General features: G+C 38.0%; 1 protein-coding gene across 2 annotated transcripts; it reads right to left on the reverse strand.

Annotated features, from left to right (window-relative positions):
- Positions 1-548: 548 nt before the first annotated feature.
- LOC121861307 lies at positions 549-20,297 on the reverse strand. 2 transcript variants are annotated; one of them, XM_042358965.1, is made up of 16 exons: positions 20,158-20,297; positions 14,360-14,628; positions 13,701-13,946; positions 12,936-13,314; positions 12,146-12,279; positions 11,629-11,766; positions 10,866-10,977; positions 10,321-10,510; positions 7,968-8,035; positions 6,776-6,916; positions 5,064-5,183; positions 4,631-4,762; positions 3,522-3,732; positions 3,253-3,340; positions 2,903-3,043; positions 549-2,525 (listed from the first exon to the last, which is right to left on the reverse strand). In XM_042358965.1, the coding sequence occupies exons 1-16, from the start codon at positions 20,195-20,197 to the stop codon at positions 1,992-1,994; spliced, it is 2,943 nt and encodes a 980-aa protein (XP_042214899.1). In that variant the 5' UTR covers positions 20,198-20,297; the 3' UTR covers positions 549-1,991. The 2 variants fall into 2 exon arrangements, with proteins under 2 accessions (XP_042214899.1, XP_042214889.1); XM_042358955.1 differs by having other exon boundaries at positions 13,701-13,949.
- Positions 20,298-23,028: the final 2,731 nt, after the last annotated feature.

Genomic DNA, 23,028 nt, shown 5'->3' on the forward strand with positions numbered 1-23,028 from the left:
AGCATAATAATAGCCAGATAGACCACAATCTTCTACGAGTGTGTAAAAAAGAATGAACACGTGCATCAAGATGTCTAAATAATAACACCCCCAAAAAAATAAACAATTTTTAAGAATAATTTTGAAAAGGGATTTGAATTACTATACAGTACTGCAATTGATTTTTACACTAGTGTTAGTATGTTTCATAAACCCAATCCAAGTTTGGATTTTGTGTACAGTATTCCACCGTGTCAGATGTCTGGTAAAAACAAATTTATAGCATATGGTCAATACTTAAAAAAGACAAATACAATCTGAGCTTTAGTAAATACATTACTGTATTCCAGAACATACCCTTTGTGTACGTGTTCATATTTTTTGGGGCATGTGTTCATTGTTCAGTCAATTTCAGTGTGATTACTGTATTATGTAAGCTTTGTAGTACAGCATCTTAGCAGTTGGTTCATTAACCAGAAAGATACTGTAAATACATTGTAACTAGACTTGCTCTAATTTTATTTCAGTGTACAGTATATAAATTAAGTGTGCTCATTTACAGAAATGTATAGTTAATTCTTTTTAATATGACTCAAGAAATAATTATAGGTACAACAGTAGAACCTCTCTGGCCCACACATACTCGGGACCAACCATTACACGAACATGTGAATTTTAAGATGGAACCAAAATACAGAGTATCATGTACAGTACACACAATACCTGTACTGTACTTCTGTTTGGACCCAAAAACCATAAACATAAATTATCATTTACACATAACATACCACAGACTCTAAGGGCCTAAATTAATAATAAGGACAAGATTAGAAATGAAATACAGTAATGTAAAGGTATTAAATATTTAAATACAAATCTGTACAGTATTTTGTAATCTGACCATTTTGTTTATCCTAAATGTTTATTTACAGCCTCACTACAGAATGTACATATTTTCTATTTTTATTCATTTAGTGTTAATTTTGTTGGAACATAAATACCAAAAAATCCAGTCTAGTCTTGTAACTTTCCATACATCCAGGTGACTGATAATTCAACAAACTGTTGCATAAAACACTACTATGCACAGAATTTTTACTCTTTTCTATTTACCTGTACTGTACTAGAGTTTTGTTCTGACTTGGACTACCATTCTTTACAGATTTGAAGAACTTCTTATCCACTGGTTTAAGACAAAAGCAAGTATTTATGAGTTGCCTCACCAAAGTATAGTTCTCTCATGAGTGTTTCATACATAGAACTGGTGTCAGAAGTCTTACAGCAATGTGTATCAAGATAACCTGTGTTTAGTGTATGGTGATGATTATTGTACTGTACAGTACTTACTGGGTTGGTAGTTTATTGGTACCAAGATTCAAATCCTCATTGAAAAGGCAATATGTGATTGATATCTGGTGTGAGTCAGTACCAGTAGTATAATCATATCACTACCAACTAGTAAAACCCCCAACTGTCTCACAAATATCCAGAGTAGGAGAGATATACAGTACCTAACCTGCCTGTGATATATGACATCGGGCCCATGTGACTTGACTCATAAATACCACTACAGTATGTACTGTACTACTAGGTAATCTTAGCTGTCCAGGTCACACCCTCATGTGTACTTCTTCTAGTATATTAACATATGCAAAAAAATATATATGTCTATATACTTTACATCTTGGAAATAATATCTCAGATATATAATAAGGTACTGTATCTAACTTGTCACAGGTAAAAAATATCACAGTTAAATCCAATGAATATAATTGCAAAAAATTTCAGTGACTTTCAAAGTAAACCGTCTTGATATACATACTGTATACCATACAGTATATGCATTTATTGTACATTCATTTATGAAAATATTCACAAAAGCATTTGATAATCTTATACAAACTAGGGCTTCTATTATTATATCCATTGGTAACTACGGTAGCCACTTTCACCTCTAACTTTAGTTTTACTGCTAAACATTTCATAAGAAATATTTACATCTCATCCAAAATCTATTCTGTTTTTGGAGACTTAGCAGATAAATTATGTACATGAATAGAATTATCCAAATTATCATCAATTCCTTGTTGTTGCTCAACAAGAACATTTTGCTGCACATTTTGGGAGTTTGAGTGTGCTAAATATTCCCTGTTTGATCCTGCATGTACTTGGTCCTGAGGGTGATTAAACGCTGGCTGACTCGGATCAACCTTATCTCCAGGGGCCAGATCATACAGGTGCTGTGTCTGACTGACTTTGTCCTGCTGTGTTAGTTCATATGCTGTTTGAGAAGCAGCGGCTTTGTTGTCTTCATTTAGGTCGTACGTCTGATGACCAGCAACTTTAGAGTCAGGTGAAGTGATGAGGTCTCCTGTTATGACTTGTACTGTTCCTGGTAGTGGATCTCCAGTTTCTGTGGTGACGGTATTGCCAGCAAGACGCACTGGATTTGAGAACACGGTAGATATCCCATCTATTGTGATAACGTAGGAGTTGTAACCATTAACGCTGTTTTCATTGCCTTGTGTTCCTGCACCGGCTGCAACCTAAAATATAAATTATATTTAACATTTAGATTTAATAAAAGGAGATGGAAGAATTGGGGTGACAGACACTACTAGCAGGGTACAGTACATGGCATCAAATAATTTTTGAGAAGTGTTTACTACACTATATATATGTTGATGATGTCAAAATTATACGACATCATTATTAAAGTAAGTTTAATTCAAAATACTGTAATGAAGAATTTCTAACAGGTGAACAACACAACCTCTGGTACAACATAGGAAATAAGTTTTCCCTCCCTCAGTGCATGAGTCGCCATAATCCTGAAAGCTACAACAATTAATTTTTATTGTTTTGAGCTGGATAAAACTATATTGTACATTACTGTACTTTTATAACTGAAAGATATACTTACAGCACTTTGGGAAATAAGAGTACCAGGTTGTAAAGACTCGTGTGGTATTCTGTGAACAGTCTGGAAGGTGGCGACGCCCCCACCACTTGCTGTTGGGTCGTCAGGTCCAGTTGGCTGATCCACACCAATCATACCTTCATCCTGTAGAACATATATTACTTTGATAATATAACATTACTAAAAAGTATATATATATTATCACATTTCTATGATGAACAAAGACTGATAATGTGTAAAATAGTTCCTTCTCTTTAGCTGCTGTTTTCAATTTTAATATCCGTGCCATTTTTTTCCTAGTCTACGAGTCTTATTTAAGTAATATCAATAGTTTATTCAACGGGGAACATTACCTGCACAACAACACTAAACACATCTGGTTCCATTTTCCCTGATATAGCCTGAGCCATCTTGTGTTTTTCATGTTGTCTCATATGTGATCTGAAAAATATTTTCTTTGTAACAAACACAAAAAATTAGCCTCATACAGGTATCCAACCCACATAAGAGTGGTAGTAATGAGATGCAAAGCTATATATACTGTACAGAATTTTCAAAATTTTATAGACAATCAGATTCACATGATACAGTATTAATTTTAAAAGCAATTTATGGTTTTTACCTGTATGAGTCCTCTCGCACAAACCCACTGCCACATTCACTACACTTAAAGCTGCGGTAACACGATGGCCTGTTTGTCCTCCTGCCCCCACCATTACCCCCGACAGCACTACTGCGTCCTCGGCCTCCCACGTTATTGTTGCCAGCCGTGCCTCGTTTACGACCAGATACATCACAACCGTGTTTGTTTCGAACATGATAACGAAGATTACCTGGAGAAATAGACGAAGTATACCTTAGTAAAAAAATTTACATTTGATATTAAGTGAAATGAAGGCAAGGAAGCACAGCACTTAGCCAGAATATAGCATGAATTATCGGGGGCTGGTTTAATAATATGATGTGTGAAGTATTATGATATCCTTTGCTAAAACATTTAACTTTTTTTCCTGCATCCTCTACCACCTTTATCACAATGTTCTGGTTGTGATCCTCCGATCGAAGGGTCACTAACTAAACAATTTGGTCCTACACTGCCTACTTGTAATTTGCAAAGTTTAATTACAGTTTTGTGGTACTGTGCTTTACTTTAACTAAATCTATTACATAGCATCTGCAATGTAAACAAAGGGAATAGGAATGTTTGATTGAAAAGACATTATGTTCGTGTAATATTACTATTATACGTACGACATTATTATATATGTCATGATGATGATGATGATGATGGGTAAGGCTTAGACTGGGGCACATTAATATTTAGGGCGACTAGAACTGGGGCACATAACTTATCCCATGAGTATGGAATGAACAAGTCCACCATCCACATAATTAAGAAAGGGTGTGTGTCTTTGTGTAGCAACATCAAGGAGAGCTGATGTGTGGAATGTACTGTAATGGGATACAGTATCTGGGAGGAAACATGTCACAAAATGAAACAATTCAGTATGGGCTCATGGAAGATGTCATTAGGAAAATTCTCACACCAGGATTGGATCCAGTTACACCATTATATTCAGGAAATGGACATGTTTAATTAGTATAATCATATTAGAGTTACTACTTGGATAGCCTAACTATAAATGGATGACATGATACAGTACAGATTAATGTAATGTACAAATACACATACAGTACAAAAATTAGAACCGATATATTTTACACACTTACCTGTGGTCTTACAGGTAAATGAACAGTACCGACACTGAAATGGTTTTTCTTGGGAATGTATTAACATGTGTTGCCTGAGGCCAGTGCTGCTGGTGCTAACATGATCACATAGATCACACTGTAGCAACACATCTGTCACAAAATGGAAAGAGCAGTAACAAGATATCCTTAAATATCTACATGTATATCCAGTATACTTATCAATAAAAAACTACTGCAAATAACTGGTACTGGCAAAAAGTAACATGACAGGACTAAACTTTCATTTTACTTTACTATTACATTAACTTAGGACTACTCACACCTTCTCCAACATACACAAGTTGGGTGATGTAAAGGCTACAATTATAATACAATACTAATTTATTGAAAGTTTCACTCAGTTTAATGGCTCAAGAAATAACAGGAAATTCCCTGGATTGAGAGTACTAACTTGCGTGAGACTTCTCGTGGTCTTTCAACTGTTTCCGGCTGTTGCCCAAGAATTCACACTTAGTGCAGCTGAACTTGGCACCCTTGAAGTGATTTAACCTCATGTGCACTGTCAAATTCGCTGTAATATATAATAAAACACAAGTTAACAAATTGCTTTACAATAATATTTTCAAGGTTCTCAAAAATGCCATGTTAAAGCAACATATTGTATTGGATGACACCAACACACTGTAAGTGGCTTAATGCCTACTTCAATGTTGGAATGTTGATTGATTTTAATGTTTTGGTGATGTTTATGTAAACTATGGATTAAAAAGAAAATGAACTTCACAACAGATATATATTGTTTATTTTTGGTAAAGATGATGACAATGGTGGTTGATGTGGAGCAGTGGGCAAGTGTGGTGCACTGCAGCCAGTCACATCTTTCACAGTGAGAGGAGATACACATAACAATTGATGCTGCTTCCAGATGGTACAGTGGGTGGGAGCAACTATGATAGCTTCCAGAAGTCTAACCAATCTCTCCACCACACACCCACAAAAACAGCTTAACTATATACAAAACCTTTCTATGTTTTGAAAATACTGTAATGGTAAAAACTAATTTGCCAAAGTCTTATGAATTATTAATTATTGACTTGTATGACTGCTGAGGATCACTGCATAATCCTCCTAGATAAACAGAAACATGACAAGTGCAAGGCAAGGGAGAAAAGGAGAAGACTGGTAACAGGATTATTTAGTAAGAAAATTTTTTACTGTATAGTACTGTAGAGGGTAAAGGAGAGAAAGTACAGTACTGTACACCCAAAATAATACAAGGGAAAGGTGAAACAGCACAGTACATATAACCAATCAATAAAATATGATGGCGATTCCTTTATAAATTTTCCTTCAAGAGGTGATATACTCTTTCCTAAAGATTTTGTCTACCTTTAAGTGACAAATAATTGTGCTGGAAAATTTAAAACACTTGTTTATAATTCTATCCTCTGGTTTGGTTGTCACACCAGATATAAAACACTACATGATAATTCTATACCACCACAGGCAAGAATAAACTATACATTTACTATTGTATTAACTCTCCCAGTTTTGTGCTGAGTGGATCATGAGGCACAGAAACATCAGAGATATCAGGGTAAATAGCAAAGGAGGTTGGTGCAGCATAAAGTGACATAAAAGTACTGTACATAGTAAATTAAAATTTTGTTGAGAAGCGTTGGTAGGAACTAAAATGACTTAAGACAGAATTAATGCAAGGCTGGATGTATACACTGCAGTATGTAAAATGAGGAGAGATTTCAATAAAAATCCCTCCCATGGAAAAAATTATCAATCAAGTCACTCAGGAGAAGCAGACATTGGCCTGACTAATGCAGCCAGAAAGTACTGTATCCACTAAGAGTTGATGATATGAAGGGAAAGTTATTACAGGCAGTGGTAGACTAATAAGGAGAAAGACTAATAAGATTTAGAAGTACAGTAATACTGAAGCGAGTACAGTACAGTCAGTGGTTTCTGGTTAAAGGTGGAGCTGGACAAGGATACTTACTGAACTACTGCTATTGGTACAGTACTGTATATAATTCTAGCAATGACAGTGGTGAATGATTTTTGATCAAATCCAAGGTGTCACTGTGAAATTAAAAGATGATGGAGAGGAAGTGACATTCAATACTTTTATCTGGAATAGACACAACTTACACTTGATAGCACAAGCATAGTCACAGGCTGTACACTTGTAAGGCTTTACACCAGTGTGAAGTCTTTCATGCCGACGAAGATCAGAACTTGTTTTGAAAGCTGCAGAACAATTTTCAATCATACACTGAAATGGTGTGTCTCCTGTAATAAAAGGAATAATTTTTGTTAATTTAAGACAAAAGTTTGGATATAGATATTCTTTTCCTCGTTCAATCATGATAATTATTTCAATTGTTAGTGCAAACAGAACCCTCTGTTGTACCTCAGTCACTAAGTGGTACAGTATTAAATTATTCATGCACCACCAAATATTGCAGTGAATGTGAAACAAATAGGCTAGACAACCCATTAGGGGTGGCACAGACACTGTACACCAAGCACTAGGCCTCAGTCCATAGAAGAAAGTGTGGCTGGAACTGTACTCAACCTTCATTTCCCAAATAGTGAAGTCAGATACCCATTCACATCTAGGTCTACTAGGTAGTGTCCCAGGCAGGGCCAAATTTATGACAAGAGAGACCCAGGGCAAGGGTTTAATTTAGAGGCCCTTTTCATACTTATATACCTTTCTTATGCTACTGCCCATATGATCTGATATAGCTTTATCCATTTAAAAACAAAATAGATCTACTGTATTTTCATTTTAATGTTTTACTACATTTATCTTATTTTATTATCTAATTTACTTTTATTTTTATCATCTTGGGGGCCCTGTGCAGTTGCTCTGTCTGCCTGGCCTGGCTTCAAGAGTAAACCAGTGATTGTTAGAACAGGCAGCAGGAGTTGTGTCCACTCAGGTGCACCCCTGCCCCTCAAGGGTATATAACTCTAAACAGTTGACATAATCACTAGTAAATGAACTTGGCCTGTGTTGAACCATGCTGCCTCCTTGTGTACCAAAGGCTTAGTATACAGTGCACTGTACTGTATCCACACTGTTCCTAATGGGCAATCATGTCTATTGGACCCTCTTTCTTTTCCTTTCCCCCTTTATACAAAAAAGAAAAATTTTTCATAATTACACATACTCTTCAAGTCCTTGGTAATAATTGAATACACAGAGTTACAGCATATAAGACACAGATAAAAAGTAATACTGTATGGAAAACTGTCTTGTTTTCTTAGAGTTGAAGGACATTGGAAACACAGGGCCAGGGAATACAACTTACTGTAGTAGTATTGTATTACCAACCTGTGTGTGTTCTTAGATGAACTGTAAGTTGAGAACCATCTCTAGCACTATATGGACATAACTGGCATCTGAAAATGCAAAGTTCAGTAATTAGGAACAAAGCAGAATCTTTAAAATTTTGAAGATAAAAAATTTAAAACATACAAGAGTCATATACACACTGCTACTGGAAGAATTTCCGATATATATATAGTATATATATATTGTAACAATGTCATGAGTTGAGAGTTCCCGCCAATTTCAAGCCAATAGTATGAAGGCCTTAGGCCTGTCTTCGACCAATGAGAAAGCCTATGAGGCGTGACGTCATGAAAGTTGTGGCGTTCCTTGTGGGATGACGCAGTTTGAAAAGCGGAGTCTAAGTTGGAATTTTGTGTAGGGAGGTGTGGGACGTCTGTGGTGGCAACATGGCAGGTATTTGGGTGTATTCTATTTGATAAATCCTTAAGTTCCTATTTGTTGTGAGATACATGGTCCCTGTTTAACTAGCTAGGAGCAAAGGATTATTGTTTTGAAGTGTGATTTTCAAACCCTAATAGAGAGTATTCAATAAATACAGTCACCGTTAATAAGAGTCCTAATTCGTCCCTTCCTTGTTGAGAAAGAGGTACTGTATGTGTTATAAATGTCTTGGTATTATGCAGTAATATGGTGAGTCCTATATACAATAACTATCCTATATTTCCCATCTGTGAAGTATTGTATCTTAGTTCCCCTAACCAGCTTCCCTGAGTCTCCCCTGGCTGGTGTGTGTGAGAGGATCAACTGTAAGCCTATATCACCAGCTGACTGCAACCATAAACAATTACCTCCCTCACCCTCTCCACCTCTCACGAGTATGACGAGAAAGAATAGCAGGAATAAGTAAAAGAATGCGTAAGAGTAAGTGAAAGAAGTAAGAATAAATAAATATAAAGAATTAAAAAAGACAATAAAAGAGTAATTTGTTACATAAAATATGCTACATTAAATATGATACATAAAATTTGTTACTATATATATATATATATATATATATATATATATATATATATATATATATATATATATATATATATATATATATATATATATATATATATATATATATATATATATATATATATATATATATATATATATATATATGCAAGTAAATCACTGTAGGTGCGCGTGATCTAGGTATATGCTGATAACCACAAGGAAAGAAGAAAACACGAAGTTCCCAAGCGCTTTCGTGTAATTCACATCTTCAGGGGTGAGTACAGACTAAAGAGGAGTACAAAAGGTGTATATATACAGAGGAGGGTGAGACCAGGTCCACAATGGTCAGGTATTAGGTAATGACCCTACTAATCTTTAAATAGCACGGCAACGGTCGGTAGTCAGGTCAGAGGGTAAGGTGACCCAACCTTCTCACCTGGTTACAATATATTATGCAGTGCAGTGTTGATTTAAAGAAAATAATCTTGAATTACACCAAGTGAACTAAAATTTTATGGGTGAAATGGCACCATGGGGTGACTTCTCTTCCACCCCAATGCCTTCTCTTCTCCCTTCTCCTCCACCCCCATTCTAATTCCCATCATCATCATTCAGGAGCCTTCTACATACACACCTCAAAGTAAGTGTACTTTACTACCGTTTTTGTTGACTTTAGGCAATTTTCGGTGAGCTGGAACCAATTACCCAAAAACCCATTGAAACAATGGTTTTGGTTAATGAATTTTTTGGTTAACGAGCAACCTTCTGGAACAAATTGTGCTCATTAACCGAGGGACCACTGTACTGTATATTCAATATATTCCATTGACCAGTTTAGAAACTAAGATAAGAAATTTATGACAGGGATACCTTACTGAAAAAGTTCATGTAAATCAATGTACTGTACATTATGTCCATTGTATAATTATATTCACATTGTGTAATTGGAGATATGTTTTGTACGAAAAAATCACAAAACGTAATAAATTCACATTAAACATGTTTTTAATTATCATAAAAGTTTAGGGTAAACAATGATTATAAGCTACTGACTGTACTGATAAATAATACTGTACTAAGTTTATATATTCCAAATTAAGTACAGTACTGTACTACATGTATACTGTACTGCAATTACGATAAATTGAAGTACTCGACACGTAAAGTGATGGTGTGCCTGGAGGGTGATGTAAGGTGTTATTGTGACCAGCTTTTAAAGTTGAAAATCAGCATCACAATAACATTTTTCAACTCAGGGTTTTTTTCTCTTAAATCAAAGCACAGGATATTTTTTGTTTCATTAACTTTAAATTCTTGTAAATCAAAGCCTAGTAAATTGGGAGTCTGCCTGTGTGTCAAACTTTATACTATACCAATACCCGGCACATACCTATAAGGTCGTTCGTTCGTGTGTGTTCTCATGTGCTTCCTAAGACTGCCTGAGTCTATGGCACGGTACTGACAACCTGGTTCCTGGCACCAATATGGCCGCATATTGGAGTGTATTCGAGCATGGACCTTGAGCTTGTCACCTCTGGAGAAGCATGTTCCACACTCCTCACACCGGTAAGGCTTTTCTCCTATTGAGCAAGAACAAATCAATAATGGTTGGTCTTATGAAGAGTTGATTAAGCACTTCCACAGCAAGTCATTTCACCACAAAAACACTGTTGTGTGCCAGACACACCACTGTGAGTCCTTATCTCAAATTAACTGACTCTGGGATTTCATAGATTAGGCTGGGTTTTGTTATTATAGATTGTGGTGTTATTAGTTTTATTTCATCATCGTCAATAGGTTAGGTTAGTACTAATGAATTATCCAGTCAAAAAGGTTCCTTCAAACACACTGTATAGTCTTAGCAACAATGGCAGAAAACAACATTTTAGTGACAAGATCCTAAACACATAATCAGACAAAACAAGACGAACTTACCAGTATGTTTTCGTATATGACGGTTAAGATCTTTGTTATGAGAGGTGGTAAAATTGCAGTCTTTCATAGGGCAAGCCTTCTCCTTGTGGATACCATCATGAACGACTACAGTCTATAAGATACAATTTACAATGAAAGTACAGTACATATGTCAAGAAATGGCAGATATTTCAGAGTAGAATAATCCCTCTTGAACACAGGTTCTCTAATAGGGGTAATTTGAAATTTTGTGAGGACAATGCTGTTGTATACAATACATGATTAAATTTTTTTTAATCTAATACAAATTGTCAGGCAAGACGGTACACATATGGTTCCCAGTTTTTCGACTTCTTGTTTACATGCGCCACCATTGGACAAATTTTTTGGGGGGGATTAATGAGTACAGTACTGTATTGTCATCAAGTGTTTTAGGGTAAAGGCAAAAATCTAGTTGATAACCCTTACTCTAGAACATATGTTAATGAGTACTATACCTATACCAAAATTTTATCAAAAATATAATTTTTGTAAAATACAGTACTGTTGTAAAAATTTGTAGGTGTATTCCTTTATCTAATTTAGTAGGTCCAACACGAGATAAAAGCACCAAATTTCAACATTTAAAATTTGTAAGAAGTGATGCATCAGTGTTGGACTACAATTCAAATTTTTCAAATGAAATTTCTCTATTTCAAGCATCATTTTAGTACCTTTTATATAAAACCCAAGGTTTTTACCCCAGATCCTTAAACTATAAACAGGAAATACATTACAAGCTCACCTCTTTTGCACATGCACTAAGAACGTCCACTTTGCTCTCAACCGGCACTGAAGAGTGTAAAGTATCTTCTGTTGGTGACACTTTCATTGGTCTTCTCCCAGATCCTGATGACCGAATTCCACTGCCATATGAATCTACCTATAATGGGATCTATGGTCAAGATTATAATCTACACAACAATATATATAACTTTACATAATTTTTATTTTTATTTTCTAAACAGTATTATCCTCTTCTTCATAATAACAGGATAAATCACACAATACTGTACTGTACTGTTCTTCTCAACCAACAGAATCTTTTGGTACAGTATATCCATGACTCCTCCATAGACATTCATCTAATGTATCAACTCCCATTTATCTTTCCATCAGTTTGTCTATACAGTTTATTCTGAATTATTTCAGTGCTTTATCACCTGCTTATTACAACTACGTATACCCCTTTTCTCTAATACATGTAGTCTCATTCCTCATTCTATCCACTCCACTCATTCCTCATATACTACATAACTTGCCTGGTGCTGGTGCTGCATGTTAAGTTGCACTTGGTGTTGGTGGTGGTGGTGGTTGGGTTGGGTGGGGGCAGAAGTGTAGTGCAGCTGACCTTCATTAGTTACAACACTTGACATCAGTTGTTCACTTACAACAGCTGTAATACCATCAACAGTTATAATCATAAAAAAAATATCTGATTTTGCAGTAACTGATTGAAACAAGACTTCATCCATCTACTGTATGAAAAATTTAAAACACCACAGAACTCTACTAATTTTTTTTACACATACTTGTAGTCATCCCTGTCTACTTATATATTTCTCTAAATTTGTCTCTTTACTTCCTAATTTGTTAGATTCACAGCATCCACATTTCTGCAGGGTTAATATTGTTTCATTTAATATCCTCTCCAGATTCTGAACCTCGAACGTTTACACCTGTGGTGCTGAGATGCTCTTTAAAACTACACACATTTGCACCTGAGGCATTCAGGCCAATTCTGAACTTCACAGATCCACACCACTGACACTTGGAGGCCCTTCCAAACCTCATGTCCACACCTGTGGCACTTGGGAGGCACTAAAAAACCTCTCAGTCCGTGGCACTTGAAGAGTCGCTCTGTTTGTGATTATAAAGTTTAAGTAAAATTTTAAGATTGATTTGCTGTAAGGATAAGCTTCAATCATCCAGTCCTCCTGGGGGTTCACCAAGTCACCCAAAAGCAACCCTGCAGAACTGGCATTTCTGAGGAAGCAAGCAAATGGTTAATCCCAAATGGGTTAATGTATACCATCTCCATTTGAGACTTACTAGTGGAGTGTGGTGGTGCTGCCTGACTTGCCAACTGTGTAGCCAAGAAAGTGGCCACATCCTCCTCTTCGGTATGCATGCTCGAGGAGGTAGTCGTCCCTCCACTATCCCCCTCCAGTCCTCCTCTGTCCACAGACCCTGTAGGAGTTCCATTATTTCCCCTTCCAGGATTAACTTCAAGAGGTCTCCCTGCAGGATTACCCTCTACCATTACCCTTTTCTCTCCATTTCCTTCTCTGTCAACAGATCCTGAAGGTGTTAGTGTGGCTGCTCCACCAGTGTGCCAAGTTTCCCCTCCTACATTTGCCAGCTGCAGGAGAGAACCACTCGATGCCCCAGATGTTGTTGTGGCTGGACCTACCACCTGGTTTACTCCTTCCTAATGAACAGAATAAAGTGACATCTTTGTAATACGGGTATAATAAAGACAATAGTTTTATGTATACTAAAACACAAAAATTTTCATCTGAAAAACACAATTTCACAAATTTTTTTGTGGTCAGTTAGCTCTCACTTAGTATACAAATGTAAAAAGGATGGTATATGGGACAGGAGGAAGGCCAAACACAAGACACAAGGAGAGAGTTCAGCTAACATGGAGGCTTGTGTGGTAAAGTTTCAAAACTATTAACCAAGCAAAGATTTTATGGTACACAACATCAAGAAATTAGGAAACGACTTACTGTACCCATATTCTATTAAACTGGTGGAAATGAGATCAGTGAATACATCAACATAAAGCTTAACAAACACTGTTTTTCTGACCTGGTGAGGATGAGGGCTGTGATGCGCATGGTTATGTGTATGGTGAGGATTATGTCCTGAGTTGGGTGCAAGGTGTGGGACAGGACCCCCAGACAGAGCTTGGGCCAAGATGGGTGTGGCAGCCTGGATAGAGGTACTCTGAGAAGAATTGTTACCCACACTGGGCTCTAAGACAATGCGATACATCTGTGGTGGTCCAGACGCTGTTTGTAGGATAACATGTGGCATCCCCACAGGCATGCCCATCTGCTGAAAAATTTACAAGGACTTGCAAACAGCACAAGGAAATTTACAATGATTAAAACAATTAAACTGGACTGTCAATATTTCTGACATACATACATACCAAAGATCACATAAATAAAAATAATTAGATTTTAATAAAAACAATTATATCTATATCACAGTACATATACCTTCATACAGGTACCTAAATCATATTACAACAGTGAAGGGGTTGAATGGTGAATTATTTAAACATTTTGAGGGTCAGTTTCACTGGGTCCCTTACCAATACCCCGTACATGTAATTGCAGTGATGAGAAATGACTAAGTCACTGCTTTGTTTTTATACTAGTTTTATGGATGACCAAAACCACAACCCAATTTATTCATTCAAATCCTGAAAGATCACAACATAATCATAAGTGTCAACTAACCACAGAACCAGGAGCTGGATGTGTCTGGTGAACTGTTGACTGTGATGTCAACTGAGGCTGTGACACATTGACTGCTGCTCCCACACCACCACCTGCCTGACATCCTTGTCTTTTGTGGTTGACAAATTCCTTGATCTCTGTGAACTGAGACCCACACGCACCACAGATGTGAACATCACCCCCACTACCTATGGGCTGATGTCCGGCTTGTAGAGTGGCAGAGGTAGATGCTGTAGCTAGGAGAGGGGGTTGGCTGCCTTGAATGATTGCTGAAATGTAATACAGTAAACTATATAAAATAAAGACTTCAAAGTTCAACATAATTCTTAGCTATTAGACTAATTTGCCAAGACCTTTATGGTAACAAGAATGTGTAAGACTTGAAATCATCTGATATCATATAAATTTTGAGCTTCATTGTCAAATTTCTTTTTCAAAGAATACTGATGATACAAACCAAAATTGCAGGAACCAGACAGATGGAAGTCAACACACTGATACTATCACCATATTTAGGTCACCACTTATGCTTTATCCGGCATTTTGGCATTACTTCTGCCCACTGGCTTCCCCCCCCCCAAAAAAATTGTGTATCTTCGAAAAACATTTTTACTGTGGTTGAACTTAAAAATCAGTTAGGTTTGGTTATGGTTATACAGTGGGGTATGCTATAACGAATCTAATTGGTTCTAGAACCTTGTTCGTTATAGCATTCGTTCGTTATAGGATTAGTAATCCGTTCCAGGCCCCCAAATACAACCACTTAACACTGAAAAATATAATATAAAATTGTAAAAATTGTAAAAAAGTGCATAAATATGCATCTAAACCCCTGAAATAAAGAATATCATTAATACTTGTAATAAAAAAAATATAAATTAGAAAAAAAAAAAAAAAAAAAAATTTAAATAATGTTCGTTGTAGGAGTTTCGTTCGTTATAACATTCTCAATTTTATAGGTAAAACCGTTCGTTATAGGAATATTCGTAGTAGGATCCGTTCGTTATAGCATACCCCACTGTACAGCACTAGGTCAGTTTAAGGTTGTGTTAGACTATGTCAGATTAAGGCTGTGTTAAACTAGGTCAGGTTAAGTTGTTAGACAAGGTTTTGTTGCTTCAACTTTATAATAAGTCATTTGACATAACATTCGCTGAAGTGTTTGTATGTAGAGTACAGAAAAGATGCTGCTGGGAAGCATTTGTGTGTACTGTATTGCCAAACTAATATCATTATGAAAATTGCAAATCCTTGTCCTTTTTGGGAAGTATAGTCTCGATTTATGCGGTCAATTTAACCCGTGGAGGTCCGCGTAAAACGAGGAACGCATAAACGAAATAACAGAACATACGGGATTAATTGGAATAGAGATAGGGTCGACCCCCAGACTACACTTTTTCCGACACAATACTTACGTTGCAGTAAAAATAACATCTTAATTTTATGATGGTATGGACACACACACATAATATAAAGGAGAAATATCAATAAGAAATAATAATATACTGTACAGGTATAAGAGAAATATCAAGGTTTTTAACACTTATGTAAGTAGAAGAGATGGCTGGGCACACTGGGATGGGGGCTGGTTCCGAGGCAGAGGGCAGATTAGTGGCCCTCAGGTGAATCACTTGTATCACTATCCACCACAGAGGTTGGGCCTCCCTGACAAACCCCTCAAAGTTAATATTGTCACTGTCACTGACTTGGGCTGGCTGTGGTTGTGGTGGGTTGCGGGCGAAGAACTCGGTTGTTACGTTGACGGCTAGCATTGATGTGGTCGCGATACATCTGGATATACGGCTCAATAAATTGCAACAGATGGTTATTGGAGACTTCGTATCAGTGATTCACTGGGTCTTTGGAAAGGATGAGCTTGAGTTTCCCGGCCAACTCGATGACCTCCTTTACATCACCATGTGTTAACTTCTGTTCTTCTTGTTCTGCCGTACCACCTGCCTCCTCACTGATGTCATCATCTTCCAACAACTCGTCCGCGGTCACCTCAGGTTGCCTGATTACCTCCAGGATGTCGTCGTCGGTGGTCTCGGAGAAGTCTGCAGCTCTAACACTCTGTGCAGCCTCTTTTGCAATGTCCAATGCCACAGCAACAGGCTGAGCCTCTCCAGCCACCGCTTGACTCTGCCTCCCACCTGGGATACCCTGCAACACATGCCGCCACGCGTGACAAATCGTTGCCACAGACAGCTGCCCCCATGCCTTCACCAAGAAATCAACAGCTTTCTTGACGTTGAACATCTTCCAAAACTGTTTGACTCGCACTTCATGCTCCGTCAACTCTTGTTCTGGATCCTCGCTCTCGCTATCGGTGCCACTCAGAAGGTTCCGCAACTCATCCTTGGTGTTGGCGAAGTCGTTCAGGAGTTTAAACTTCTTTGTGGAGAAAGCAGCCTTGACGTTGCATATCAACTCCTGATCCATGGGCTGGATTAACGACGTAGTGTTGGGGGAAGGAATACCACTTTTACATAGGAGTGACGATCCAGCAGTAGGGGCGAGTGTCCTGGTGCGTTGTCAAGGAGCAACAAAATGTTGAATGGCACATTATTTTGCGGGCAGAATTTCTTCACGTCAGGAACGAAACAGTCATCAAATCAGGAGAGGGGCAGACCAGTGAACATCCACTCCTTCCTTGAGGTTAGCCAGTGGACATTTAACATGCTCATGTCCATGTTTTTTTAGACGTGCGGCTTGCGGGCTGTGTGGATCACAGACAACTTGAGCTTACAGGTGCCGGAGGCATTGGTAGTGAATAAAGACGGTGATGCGCTCCTTCTGCAACTTCCGGCCCCTACACTTGTTGGCAGACTTGACTACGAATGTCTTGGAAGGTAATTTCTTCCAAAAGAGCCCGGATTCATCCATGTTGAACACCTGGTCGTAGGTGTACTGTTCTTCCTCCATAATTTCTCGTAAGAATGGAGGAAAATCCATCGCCGCAGCACGGTCAACACTCGCTCCTTCACCAACAATTTCAACGTTCGTGATCTTGTTACGACGTTTAAACCCTTGCAGCCACCCAGCGGAAGCAGCGAAGGGTTTGGGCTCGGCAATTCCCATCTTTCTCGCCACTGATACGTACAGTTCTCTCGCGTAGTCCTGCACTGCCCACATGTCGACTGCCACGTTCCTTCTCGCCTGACGAATCAAGTAGCTCACCAATAAATTCTCCGTCTTGAGCAGCACCTTATTCTGACAATACTTGACCAACGAGGCACCTGCAGACTTTGTGATGCTCATGTGTTCTTTTATCTTGGCGGCATCCTTCTTGATGGTGCGGATCGTAGATTCGTTAACGCCATGCTGTCACGCCAGATCGACCTGCCTCGTTCCTTTTTCTAACTCCTGAACGATTTTATATTTCACTTCGTAGCTTAAGGCGCGTCGCACCTTCTTGGGCTTGGGGCAGCTTGGTCCAGGTAATTCAAGGTGTTTCTGGGGTGGTGGGGGTCCAGCAGATGCCATTGTTGAACAGATTAGCAGGCACAAGAGAGAACTGTATACACGGAGACTGAGGAGAGTGAGACTGGCGCACCTAAGGTCAGCGACTTATTCCCTCTGGTGGCAGGGCACGTCATGTTACATTAGACCAATCACAGCTAGCGGCGGAGGGAATGCGTGGGTGGTAAGGATGCGTGGCCCAATCACAGCCAGATACGTCATATGACGTCAGCGATAACATAAGAGCAACCTACTGTGCACCCTCCCCGCGCCGCTTCCCGCATATGGTCAAGCATGTACAGCGTAACTAATAATTGGCGCGTATGGACAGCGGTGGCGTGAGGGCGACCAGCGCGCAACCCGTCCGCGCCGCTTGAGGCTTAAATGAGGGAATGTACCGCGTAACTAATAATTGCCAGTCTGGCCAGGTGCCGCGTAAATGACCAACCACATAAAGGAAATCCGCGTAATCGAGACTACAGTATACTGTATTTCTTAATGTAAAAAAAATGGTTTATCTATACAAAAAAAATTTTAAATTCCTGTTGTTTCTTAGTGAGTATGAAACAAGTTTAAATGTCGATGAAACCTTTCTGCTCCAGTAAACAGAAGTGAAACAAGAGGTAGCATGGAGTCTATTTACAGGCAAATTAGGGAAAAAACTAAAAAGCAGCTATTTCTCCACCCAATTTGTCTTATTCTTGAGGCAAAAAATAAGTTTTTTCTATAGCTGCTTTTCTTTAGGAAGTTTGTTAACCCAGACCAGTGTCAAAAGTATTACCATCTGGCTGTTAACATGACTACTGTACCGTCACACCAGTCTTCATTATGACTTAGCTTAGGATCACGGACTTATCAATGTTTGGAGATAACTTAACCTAACCTAACCACTTGTGTACGAGGTCCCTTTTGAGCTGAATAAAATCGTCTGGCATAAAGTAGCATAACCATAGTGAAGGGGTTAAAAAATGGGAAGTATGCAAGTCTCTGTGATTTCTGTGCTTGGCGAATAATAACTATCTCTAAACTGTCTTAGTTTAACAAGAATAAATGTAATGGTCTGGGGGCAACATAGTGGTAATTGTAAGAACTTGTAACACCATTTTTTTTTCTATAAACATCACAGAAGCAAGGTTCTTTTCTCTTCAAGTTCGATAAGTCTTAAACTTTGTAATTTCCAAATTTACCTTTTGTAAAAATAATGTAAATAATCTTAAAAGGAAGTAAAAATCTGAGCTAACCTAACAATCTTGGAATATATTTGTATATACTTTAAGTCGACGAAATTGGTTGTGGAGGTTTAATTTTTCCAATTTTAAAAAAGGTACTTGATACAAGGCCATAATATTGTCCTAGACTTGTACAGGGATGTAACACAGAGTCTGTGAGGACAGGCAAACTTCGAGTACTGTATCTACTTCTATCACTTCTGGACTGTTTCTACTAAGACCAGACAAATTAAAATTAAGAACAGTTTTGATAATCTGTTAAGGGACCAAGGAAGTGCAGGCCATGACCTACATATTGTTTCCTAAATAAACCTAAAGTTGTTTCTTCCTTGTTCCTGCAACATATTCCTAATTCTATCAATAATAATAAAAACATTTTAGCGAAAATTCTAAGAAAATGTTATACTGATGCCGCCTAAACTGCTTGTACTCTTTTGTAAGCTAATACAACTCTTAACTCAATACTCTTGACATGACCATCAATATTTAGTCCAAATATCTCAGCATTACACATTACTATATAGACCTAGGAAAATTGTCAATCAATATTAGTTGTTACGACCTCCTAAAACTGTTATTATAGTTGTGGTGTAATTTAATGCTATTAGATCTTTTCCTTGATACTCGTGCCTGTTAACTTGTCTTGTTTCTCCCACTCTTTGTTATTAAGTATTCTGTTGTCTTGTTCTTCTTTACCTATCCTTTAGGTTTATATTCTTCACTCTTGTGTTGTTTTATTCCTGCCTTGTGTCAGCTGTCAGTACACTCAGCTGACTGGGACCTATACCGAGCATTCTATCTCAGGGACACCCACCAGAGGCCATCTTAACTACTATCTTTATTACTGTATTCCAACTCACTACACGTCATCTTCAACACGGGGTGAACACTGTCATGATTAATAGCATCCATTTAAAGTAATTAGAGTTTAATCTTCACTTGTGTCATGGGATAATGAGGTATAAACATGGCATTATGCTCATTCCCACGCGTGACATTTGAGTGTTAGGAGAAAATGGCTAGAATGACGGCCCTTCAGCAGGCATAACTGAGGTTACCCCTTACAATCTAGCTTAATTCTATGTAATTGGAGTATCTATTACTTACCATAACTTTGTGGGTGATTCGATGAGACAGGAACGTTCATTCTGGCTCAGTCTGTCCTTTAATACTTCTTCATGGTGATATAAATGTTGAACTTTACTGACGGCCGTTCTATTGTTCCCTCGTCCGCCATGGAAAGTCTGCGACCCTCACCAAAATAAGGATAATATTTTATCTATTTTTCTTTACGATTATATATCTAAATACTCTGTTATCTTTAAAATAAATGACGCTAAATAATAATATATCAAGTACAAAGCTATAATTCTCTTTTGATTGACATGAAGCATATTAGGAAATGCTGACAAGTGAAGATATTTCTATAGTAACCCAATTTAACATATAAAAATATGGCAAATGCACTTTTAATATCCACATTGGTTGCATGGATCAATGTTTATAATTAGTTCGGTAGCCACAAATACTAGCAAAACATTAAATTAATTCAGGATATTCCGGATTTCTAAACTTGAGTAAACTTCTTGAGGCGCGAAATTTAAAAATACTATTAACAACTATAATCGTCGTTTAGTTATGATTAAAATACCAAAACATTTTTGTTCAGTGGTACTATTTTTCTTTTAGTTTTAAACCTCTAGACTTAATTGTACACAATGATAATTTATCATATCTACCACTAATCAGTTTACTAGCAGTCTGTTTTGTTTTATTTTTTGTGACGACGTCGGTGGTTTGGTTCCAAGTTCACCCATCCGTAAGTTACAACTTGGGGAAGTGAAGGCTGTCAAGTGCAGTATTGTGGGGTATGGGATATTTGTGTTCACACTCAGGATGGAAACTCACAATGTGCTCTCTGTATACATGTTGTATTGGATGTACAATGCAGCTTGGTGCTGGGAAGTGGCAGCGTGGTTACAAGCGTGATGTAGAGAGAGCTGGTTGGTGAGGATGCTCAGAGGAGGACAGCTTGTGGGTCGCCATGGTCGCCGGCGGGAGCGAGGACCGCCAGGCAGGCGGAGGAGGAGGTGTAGCTGGCTGGTTGGTGTAGGTAGAAAGAGCGATCACCACGAGGTCAGGTCTTAAATAGCGGAGGGGGGGGGGGTAGGCGTGGCTTAGTAGTTGACCTCCGTGATGTATGGCGGCGCTGGTTGACTCAGACCACAAGGCATACCCTGGGGAATTCGTGGGGTCGGCTACGCACCGACAAGCAGCGTTTGTAGGGGAGAAATCCACTACAGTATCGTGCTGCCTCCTTGAGTACCGGAGTGTTGTACAGTACTACAGTATCCACACTGTTCCTAACGGGTCGGGCAGTCATGCCTATGGGAACCATATTGTGATCACCCGGGAGGCGGGAGCCAAAAGTTCATTTGATCCATCGGAGTACTTAAAGCTTATTTGATTTCAAATAGCAAGATAATTTTTTTTCTGGCATTAACCCACCCGGCCACAGATCATTTTTTAATGACCCACATCAAGGCCTGGGGGCGAAAATATATAATAATAATAATAATAAAACAAATAAATAACAATTATAATAAAAATAATCATACTAATAAAAACTATAAATGATGATGATAATAATAATAATAGCCATAAAAATTCAAGAGTGAGAAATTATATATATATTATGTATGTTGTGTTGTCAAAGTAAGAGAAACAATTGAGACCCTGCAATTGTGTGTAATTACATGAGGCAGAAAGTCAGATCAGCAACCTGGGACTTGGTCACAATTTTTGTGGTGCCATATGGCAGCAGAATGTACCATTAAACAACACATTATGTTCCTAATATCTTCTAGGCGGTAGTACCCCCGATTGATAGTTGCCTACCACCTAGGCAGCAGCTAATTTGGTTCTCTTCATTTACCGTCATCAGCTGTAGCAGTAGTGAGTATGAATAATATAGGCAAACATTAGTTTTTAGTTTAATAACTTAATTGACAAAACTTGTAGTACAATTTGTCTATTCTGAATAGTTTAGCCAGGTCTTGAAACTGAGGGTGCAGTCACTGTTCATAGCCACGTTCGTCTGAAATAGGAAAGTGAACTGATTCTGTACAACAGAGGGTAACACACACAGCCAGTGCTGGGTATTGGTCCAGGGTCAAAGTCAATGAAATAATATTTTGGCTGGCTTTTGACATGGTGTCGAGACCAACATCCATGAACATTTTTGGTGATGTGCAAGGTTCTTGAGAGCTCCTTCAAACCTCTGCTCAACACTTCATTCCCCATTTTGTTATTTTTTATTCTCTCCACTCATTTTCAGTTCAAATACTGTACTGTACATGTATTATTCTCAGACATGTCATTTGTCACTTCTAATTTGCTTCGTTCTTTGCCGTTTAAAATCAGTACATGTACTTCAAACATTACTTGCATATTTTATGTTCTCAAATGCAAACCAAGCCAGTACATACTAAAGACCTATGCAGACTCAAAAGGGGAAATTTTTCCATACAGTGTACCTGTATTTGAAACCTGGGAAGCGCTTCGTTGATTGGTCATTACTGTACTGGTATTCAACTGGTGCCTCCGCTTGTCATTGTATATACTGTACTGAACTGTGTAGGACTACTTTGGTAAATCAATATAAAATCCAGATATCTCACTGGTTTGAGCCAGTCATTCCACCATAATAACACTTGAGTACATTTTACAGCCCGAGTACAAGCACAAATAATTGCAAGAACAATCACAAAACTTCTATTTACCTTATCAACTGAAGTTATACCTCCGACAATACAGATAGTTATAAATGAATATCAGTTTCATCTGTTCATTCTAGGACGACCTAATACTATCATTCATATGACCTGCTTCCCGAGGTGCCGCTCTACATGACCCTTATACCATCCACCTCTCAGAGGTCCTCTCCCCCTTACCACCTGCATCTGAAGAACCTTCCTC

The sequence above is a fragment of the Homarus americanus genome, unplaced genomic scaffold (genome assembly GCF_018991925.1).
Source record: "Homarus americanus isolate GMGI-L3 unplaced genomic scaffold, GMGI_Hamer_2.0 scaffold40248, whole genome shotgun sequence".
NCBI classification, from domain to species: domain Eukaryota; kingdom Metazoa; phylum Arthropoda; class Malacostraca; order Decapoda; family Nephropidae; genus Homarus; species Homarus americanus.

Coding starts and splice junctions, on each gene's coding strand:
- LOC121861307 (XM_042358955.1), bottom strand. CDS start 20,197: ATGAACGTTCCTGTCTCATCGAATCACCCACAAAGTTATG. Junction 4,763..5,063: donor CCACGAGAAGTCTCACGCAA/GTTAGTACTCTC, acceptor ATTTTGTGACAG/ATGTGTTGCTACAGTGTGAT. Junction 3,341..3,521: donor GTGCGAGAGGACTCATACAG/GTAAAAACCATA, acceptor AATATTTTTCAG/ATCACATATGAGACAACATG.